Below are 8113 nucleotides of genomic sequence, written 5' to 3'. Positions count from 1 at the left end.
TGTGCTATATTCACGTACACCTGATTTGTTATTATCAGTATACCAAGTTTGTTCGGTGTAATAAAATAAATATCAATGACAATTTTCGGCTTGTCCCTCGAGGTATTATGTCCTCCTAGTGCTACGGGGACAATACTCTTCTCAGGTGTACTATTCACTATACTTCACGTGACTGCCATATGCCGTATGTCTATGTGCAAGTCACAGCAAACTTGTAATATCACTTGAAGATCGAAAACATTATATTTCAATAGGGCTATAATTCTGAATATGCTTCTTGTGTGGGGCTAAACGAAGTAACACGGGTTTGCCAAAATATATTGCGTTGAAGCAAAAAATGTGTGCGTGCTTATTTAAAAGTCTAGAACAACTCATTATTTATGAGTGCCTATTTTTTCTATAAAAATGGAAGCTCGCATTGTTCATTATAAAAAATGCATGTTTGTTCCAGACAATAACATTAAATCATAAACGACACCTCTGCAATGTTCACTATTCCTCTCTCAACTGCCTGTGATATTTATATAATATTATTTATGAGTCACTAGAACACGTCAAGTCATTTATTTTAAGATTTTATCACCAAGTAGTGGATTGTTTATGAAAGCCACTCAAACTCTATCAGATAAGCGGTAAATCTCGTAGCTATTTTTTGTGTGTTTTATTAGTTTTTTGGCCCTGTCATAAAGCCAGTATACGAAGTAACAGGTTTATAAATGTCCATGTTAAAAATTATAGCGGTGGCGTAGTGAAAAGGGTGAATATCTAGGTCCCAAGTTCTATCAACATTCTTTGAGGAAGTGGCGTTCACAAGTTGTACTCCATAAACATCAACTTAATGTTCAACCCTTGGAAACAGCCTCTAGAGTATCTAGTATGTGGCTTACTGCACAATAAACTGTAATAAATGATTAGAACTAATGCTTAATTGTATGTAAATGTGTAGAACGTAGACCTTAAACATGCCCTCATATCCTGTGCCTACAGTGGTTTACTTAAGGATAGTGGCCAACAATAAATATCTTTAACAAGAGCTGTGTTAGTGAAACACAATGCCCCCTACTGCGCCGCTTTGAAGCCATATATTTGACGTTTGACCTTGAATGATGACCTTGACATTGACCTTTCACCACTCAAAATGTGCAGCTCCATGCGATACACATGCATGACAAATATCAAGTTGCTATCATCAATACTGCAAAAGTTATGACCAAGGTTAAAGTTTTGGGACAGAATTACAGACAGACAGAATGACAGACAGACAGGCCAAAAACAATATACCCCCGATCATTCGATCCGGGGGCTTAAAAAGATATTCAGCGTATGTCCTAACTTTGAAATGAAGGTAGAACATGTGTCTTTCTCTATTATTAAATTAAGAGCAACGGTTTACATATTGTTGTGTACTTTTATAACTGAATAGTAGTCGCATATACACCGCATTAAAAGTGTGTTATGAAGTGCACGTATATTTAAACCGCGTGATAGTGTTCGTAGATACACATTTTACTACGTGAGAGCACGTCATATGCGTCCTAATATGGTTTATTGAGAATTAATTATTTCGTCATCGAATCATATGACCCGTTAATATTTTATTAAGACGCATTTGTCTTTCCACACATTCGAATAACACGGTTACATCCGCGTAATGCTAAAATTGATATTATAGCGTATGCACTTGCGCATTCTGGTCAAAGGCTACGCTTTTCGTTTAAAAAAACACGCAAGAGTTCGTGGTATCTCCAGAGTAGCCTATTCAGTATTCATACCCTGATAAGATTGCGCGGATGCGCAGGCTGGGCTGCAGTTACGCTTGCAGCATATTGCATAAGACCGATTTTCGCATGAAGCGGGTCTTTACAAATCTCATTTCGTCTTGCAAATGGAACATAAAACCACGATACTTTAAGATAAAAAATTGAAGTCACAATTTTTTTGTCATAGTAAACTGGCAAATGTCAGTAACCTTTTCTTGCTTTCATACGTCACACATTTGTGGCTAAATAATTAAACGATTTCCCTTCTATCATGGACACTATACTGTTTCGGTAGTTTTGTCTCACAATGCAAGAAACGTGGTATTTACTGATTTTCATTCATTTCTTTCTCTAAAATTTGTGTTATTTGATATCTTCAAAGCAAAACTGTGTTATTAACATAAGGCGTCTATTGATAGTACATTCCGTCTTGCCCTGACGATTTACTGACCCAGACTTGACCCTAAAAGTTTTTGGGTAATTTTACTGGTAATTCGTTATTGTACATGAACCTGGGCCAAAATGTGTCCGCATCTTCCTACACGGAACAGTGTTACATCCTATACTTCAGAGACTCGGTGATGCTGCCAATGTTCTGGGTGATTATGCTCCAATCAGCCAATCAAATAAATGAATTGTATTCATTCAGATCTGCTGGCGTTACGTTCATTTAAGGTGAAATGCTGGTTTAAAAACCTACGCCGAAAAAGATTGTCATCATAATTTAAGGATTTTATGTGCATCATTTTCCGGCTTGAAGAAGTATACACCCAGAGAAATATTCATATAATACAGTTTCTAAACTAAATTCATTACAACAATATCATTCCTTTCGTGGTATGTTATTCTCAGCGTATCTGCTAGATTGGATTCTCAACGGGATTGCAGAGACTCTCAATCTTACAAAACAAGCGCAGACCTCTAGGAAGAAAGTTTAAATATTCTTTATATTCTGAAGAGGTTTTAAACAACTTTTATTCATTTTACCATACCAAACTTGTTTGAAATGACCAACAATTATATATTTCAATTAGCCAATATTAACTTGCACAATGTTTGGATTTTCAAATATCAAACCAAATCCCAAATTATGTGCATGGTCTTTACATTTGAGGTCCACATTTGTATAACCTTTATTACAATCGTTTAAAGCTTGTAAGTAAAGCTCGATTGGTCATTGTCGGCTCGGGTACTACTTACATGTACCCCGGGTACACAAAAGTATACTTACATGTACCCCGGGTTCGGTAAATATACTAAATAGCACCCGGGAATTTTAACGCTAAATCGGTCGTTGTCGGCTTCCTTTTTAAACATTAGTAAAGTTCATATTTATGTCAATTATCTGTTAAATGGCCTCTATATTATCAAAACTCGTACTCAAAAAGCATGTTGATACAGTTTTTTTCGTAATTACGGTAATCGGTAGCGTGTTACGAAATCGGATTTCGGGCGGGAATAAAACTCGGGTACAGTCTAATATTGAGCGGGTACGTTTTAGTATATTTACCGTACCCGGGGTACATGTTAGCAGTACCCGAGCCGACAATGACCAATCGAGCATAAGGAAACAATGTACATTATTGTATATTAATTGTTAAGAACTTTTAACAAATGCACAGCGACATTATGTGTATTTATTTTTACCTGTAGCATTCGTTTGCTGAAATTTAAATACATGTGCTCAATATCATCTGACTTTGTAAACCCCATTTTTCTGAAGCAAACATTAATATAGAACCCACACAAGAGTCAAACAACTGACAGACTATTTTGGTATATTTCTAAAGTACTGCATTTAAACAATCGTGTATTGATGGCCTTAAGGGTACTACCAACAAAATATTCATGTGTTAATTAAAATATTCCAGTATAACTGTATCTTAATAGTTAAAGATATCAACCACTGCAATATCATTGCCATTGTATGCCTCGTTTTCGCTAAAGTTATTTAAAATGTGTCAGTTAACTGATAATTTGTCACTGGCGGGTGAATTCCAGTAACCGAAGCCCAGTGAGTTAAATAGTTGTTTTGTGCCACCACAGAGTTGATGGCATTAAGAATTACACGTGTCCGTCCTTACATCAATAAGTTTCGTAACGTGTGTATTTAAATCGTTTTAATTACTGGGTTGATTTCGCTCAAACTTGTTCATTTTAATCAACATATGTGTAAATGATCGAAAGGTCGGTTTTTCTACAAACACTGCGACCAGTGTTTGTAGAACTATAGTATTTTTTCGTTTTGAATGTATAGTCGGTTTTCCTGTATCCGAACATGTGTCATTATTGCATGCGTGTCTGTGACACATATGTAGATCTCTTCAACGAAATCCCCCATATTTATTTTGATAAGTCACGAGCTCTTTGAAGAGTTTGAACTGTAGACAATAGCTTTTCGCTATGCACTCGTTTAACTACATGTATAAGTGTTAATGAGTGTTCCAGTGTTGATTAAAAATATTTTGAATAATAGTATTTAAACTGCTCTAAATAGCTCACGTGAAGATGCGTGTAAGAAATTGTAAAAAAAAGTATTTTCAACTTTGAATAAATATGAACAATAAATAAATTGATAGTAAATGCCTCTTATCATATTGACATAAGCATACAGATTATTTTTGCAGGTGATAACATTGATTTCATGTTCTTTATGTTTATGAACATTAGTCTAGCTTCGAATGTACCTTCTGAATATCAGAATCTGTATATGTTCACTTTTGTTCTATTATTTCAGCAAAGAATGGCAGGAGAAGAATGTTTATCTAAAGTAGCAAAATTCCTTCAAGAAGGAAAGGCACTGAGATCACTTTGGAAAGGCACACGATTAGAAGAGCCTAAATTATCCGACATATTTACTTGGATCAGCCACGAGCTGTTCCGAGACATCGAACTGACGCCTATTGCTCTACGACATGCGATACAAAAACATCATTTAACCGGCCGGAAAGATATAACAGAGGTCCTCATAGACATATTTACCGGATCTGGGCAGAACGAGAACAAGTTAGAAGAACTCCAAAATCAAGTACTTGACCCACAGTACGACAAGGCAAATTATGTTATATATTTCTATTGTCTAGCAACGTTTATTGACATTGACATTTATGTCGTCAATTCGGAGAGTAACAATGAATGCAAATGGAACGAATACAAGTCATTGAAATTACTGAATATTAAACAAGAAATAGATTACAGAAACAAGATGTACAAGTTTGATGTTAACAGAAATAAACAACCCGGCTTCCTGATGGCGTACATGCACATGGATGCCAGCGGACTGCATATGTACATAATACGATCACAATCAAGCCAACCTCGGAGACCGGAATGCAAAGGAATGGTCGAGCTGGCGGCACGTCAATTGAAAAGTGAATAATCGTAACATTTTTTTTTTAAATTTATCTCACTTGCTAAATGCACAGGATGAGCTTTGGGCCGTCTTTTTTATTGTACGTCGTCAGACATTAGTCATCTATAAAATTTCCATTCAAACGAGATCTCCTGAACCGCTTGGCAGATTTTAACAAAACTTAGCAAGAATGATCCATATTTGATCCTCTTTCACAGTAGTTTACATTTCCCGATGCGCTGCAGATGTAGTTCACTATAGCTTAAAAAAGAATTTAAAAAGATAAAGTCTCAACATATCTTCTCTGAAATTGGTAAGTTTAAGGGTTTAATATTAATTGTGTCACATTGTATAGAATTCCCTTACTTAGTTTGTCAAAAGCATGCATGTGTGTCAAAACTAGCCACAAGCGGGGGTCACATCATTACCATATACTAACACAGTAAATAACTTTTTTTCTTTAAAACCGCAATGGTCAGGATTTAATGTTTGGTGTACAACCTCGTATAGGGGTCATCTGCTGAATTTGTTCAAGTCATACCCCTGGGGTCTAAATTGGCCACGCCACAGGGGTCGCATCATTTATAAAGTCTTGGTGTGTACTATAATATAAGGGTAATCTATTTATTCAGTTTTTAAATAATGTATTGTGTCAAAAAACGTAACATATTTATATATATTTATATAGATGATATCTTTACAAATCTTTTTTCTGACACCGCAAGGTCAGGGGTTAAATATTTGATGTGTAAACCCGTATAGTTGTCATCTACTAAGTTTGTTAAAAAAATTCCACTGGGGTTAACACTGGCTACGCTCCAGGATAAAAGCTTTATATAAACATAAAAAGTAAATAACTTAACAGACACGATTCTGAAATCAAAAGGTTTTTTGTTTAATTTTTGACAATAAATAACGTATGAAGGTCCTCTACAAAGTTTGTTCAAATCATGTCCATGTGGTTAACACGACCCTCGCTTCAGGCATGAGATGATTTTTTAGACTTATATATTAAACTGTTTTGAAAATATTCTCAAACCAAAAATCCGCGAGTGGTATATTTGACCTGTAACACCATATAGGCGGCCTCTACTTTGTTTGTTCAAATCATGACCTTGGGTTCACCGCCTGGGGTTAGAGGTAACATGGGTTCAAAAATGGCCACGACCAGTTCCGCAGGTGAGCGATCAAATGATTATCTTGACCCTGGTCTTTATGTTTCACGCCTAAAAGCACTTATATTAGTTTAGGCGATAATAAATATACGCATGTTGACGATAAATTTAAATAACCTGTTTGATGGTACATGTATTTGAATAGCTTATTTTCGACTGTGTTTGAACGCAAATAATCAGTAATGTTTTCTGTTACAATAGGTACTCCACTAGTTGCGATTACAGTTCCGCCCTCGTTGGTTGTTGATGTTCAACAGAATGTCGCTCAGATACCAGAGAAGTGCAAGCGCATCAGCTTGTGGGTAGAAGAATTTTGGAAAGCAGTGTGACAAATATATCAGTGTCAGTGATAGTATTTTATCGATTTATGCGCATATTACGTACATTTACATTTATTATCATATTACGATCGATCGAAATAAACCTAACCTAACTCTAGGTCCATTGTTTATATACTTTAGTCGTGAAACAGACTGCTGGCATACTTCTGAAAGGGAAATTGAGGTCCCAAATTTAGACTCTTGGAGTAAACATAGAGTACCAAGTTCTGATTCCACACTCCGCCTAAAGTTAATAAAGCATTTGTCAGACGCTTCAAGGGATCACGTGTTAACGTTCTGCAGAGTAAGTACTAAATACACTTATTATACCATTTGCTATTCATGTCTGTTGAAAAAATCAGGCCACAATTGAAAACTTTAACTTAAATAATTTGGATTCGTCTTTGTAACCAAAATGAACATTTGTGAAACGGCAAATTGCTGTATATATTTCTTGAGTTATTCCCTTTCAAACCCTTATACTAGCATCATTCTTAATAAATAAATGAACTGCGCAGCCATGCTCGTGATCAATTTAACAACATCTTACTTATAATCGTCACGATCGGATATGAGGTTACCGAAACAAAGGCTATAATGTGTTCACTTATGAGTGTAAATGTGTTATTTGACAGCAACATTATTAAACCAGAGGAGAAAAGTTAAAATCTCAAAGCAAGTTAAGAAATGCAAGAGTGTTATGGAAATTTACACACATATATTAGAGTTATTTTCCAACTTTGGTTTTAATTAATACTTAAGTTTTAACGTAATAATAATATAAATACATGTTAAACTACACATTAATAAGTGAAATTTTTAATTTTTAGATTCTTTTAAGGCGTTGCGAATTCAAAGTTTTAGAGTGTTTGAGTGACCACTTAAAATCAGACGGTAAGTATGGAATGAAAACGATATAAAGGCAATGAATTTAATACTAGTCTATGTTTAAAGTTATTAATAAGATTTATTTGAGAAAATAAAGATGCAACGAAATTTACACTTTAGCAAGTTTATTGATTTTTGCATTTAATGAATTCAATCTAGTTGTAGTTATTAAAAAGCTACTTATGTTAGGGTTAAATCATTTATATTTGTCGACATGAAATTCATAGGTTTAAAAATAACCATTTTGTGGACACTAACTTCGTCGATTTCAATAAAATAAATGTTCCCAAAAACATAAAGTAATGCGGTATTCTGTCATGCGTGAATATTTTTGTCTTAAGAATAGCACTAACTTTCAATGTGATGTTCATTTTGGATTTATTTCAGATATTCCATTCAAACATAAATACGCAGTTTTAAGCAATTTTGAGACGGAATTAGGAAAGTTCAATGCAGCTATATCAATCGGGACAAAGCCGTCTGAATTGCAAGAAAGGAGGGGAAGAGTCAACAATGCAGTCATTGGTACATCCATATCCGGTTTGGTTGGAGGTGTTCTCGGAGTTGTTGGTCTTGCTCTCATTCCAGTAACATTCGGAGTATCCTTAGGTTTAACCA

The 8113-nt window shown here is 35.1% G+C and overlaps 1 protein-coding gene across 1 annotated transcript; it reads left to right on the top strand.

Moving 5' to 3' along the window:
- The first annotated feature begins 3755 nt into the window (after nucleotides 1-3755).
- On the top strand, nucleotides 3756-6628 carry LOC127836484 (uncharacterized). The gene is made up of 3 exons (XM_052363142.1): nucleotides 3756-3774; nucleotides 4498-5131; nucleotides 6489-6628. The coding sequence occupies exons 2-3, from the start codon at nucleotides 4504-4506 to the stop codon at nucleotides 6614-6616; spliced, it is 756 nt and encodes a 251-aa protein (XP_052219102.1). The 5' UTR covers nucleotides 3756-3774; nucleotides 4498-4503; the 3' UTR covers nucleotides 6617-6628.
- The last annotated feature ends 1485 nt before the right edge of the window (nucleotides 6629-8113 follow it).

This window comes from Dreissena polymorpha, chromosome 6 (assembly GCF_020536995.1).
Source record: "Dreissena polymorpha isolate Duluth1 chromosome 6, UMN_Dpol_1.0, whole genome shotgun sequence".
Classification (NCBI taxonomy): domain Eukaryota; kingdom Metazoa; phylum Mollusca; class Bivalvia; order Myida; family Dreissenidae; genus Dreissena; species Dreissena polymorpha.
This window is presented reverse-complemented; position numbering and strand designations above follow the sequence as displayed.

Excerpts from the sequence above, each read along its gene's own strand:
- LOC127836484 (XM_052363142.1), top strand. The coding sequence starts at position 4,504 with ATGGCAGGAGAAGAATGTTTATCTAAAGTAGCAAAATTCCTTCAAGAA. Across the intron at positions 5,132-6,488 it reads GGCGGCACGTCAATTGAAAA|GTACTCCACTAGTTGCGATT; the intron begins GTGAATAATCGT and ends CTGTTACAATAG.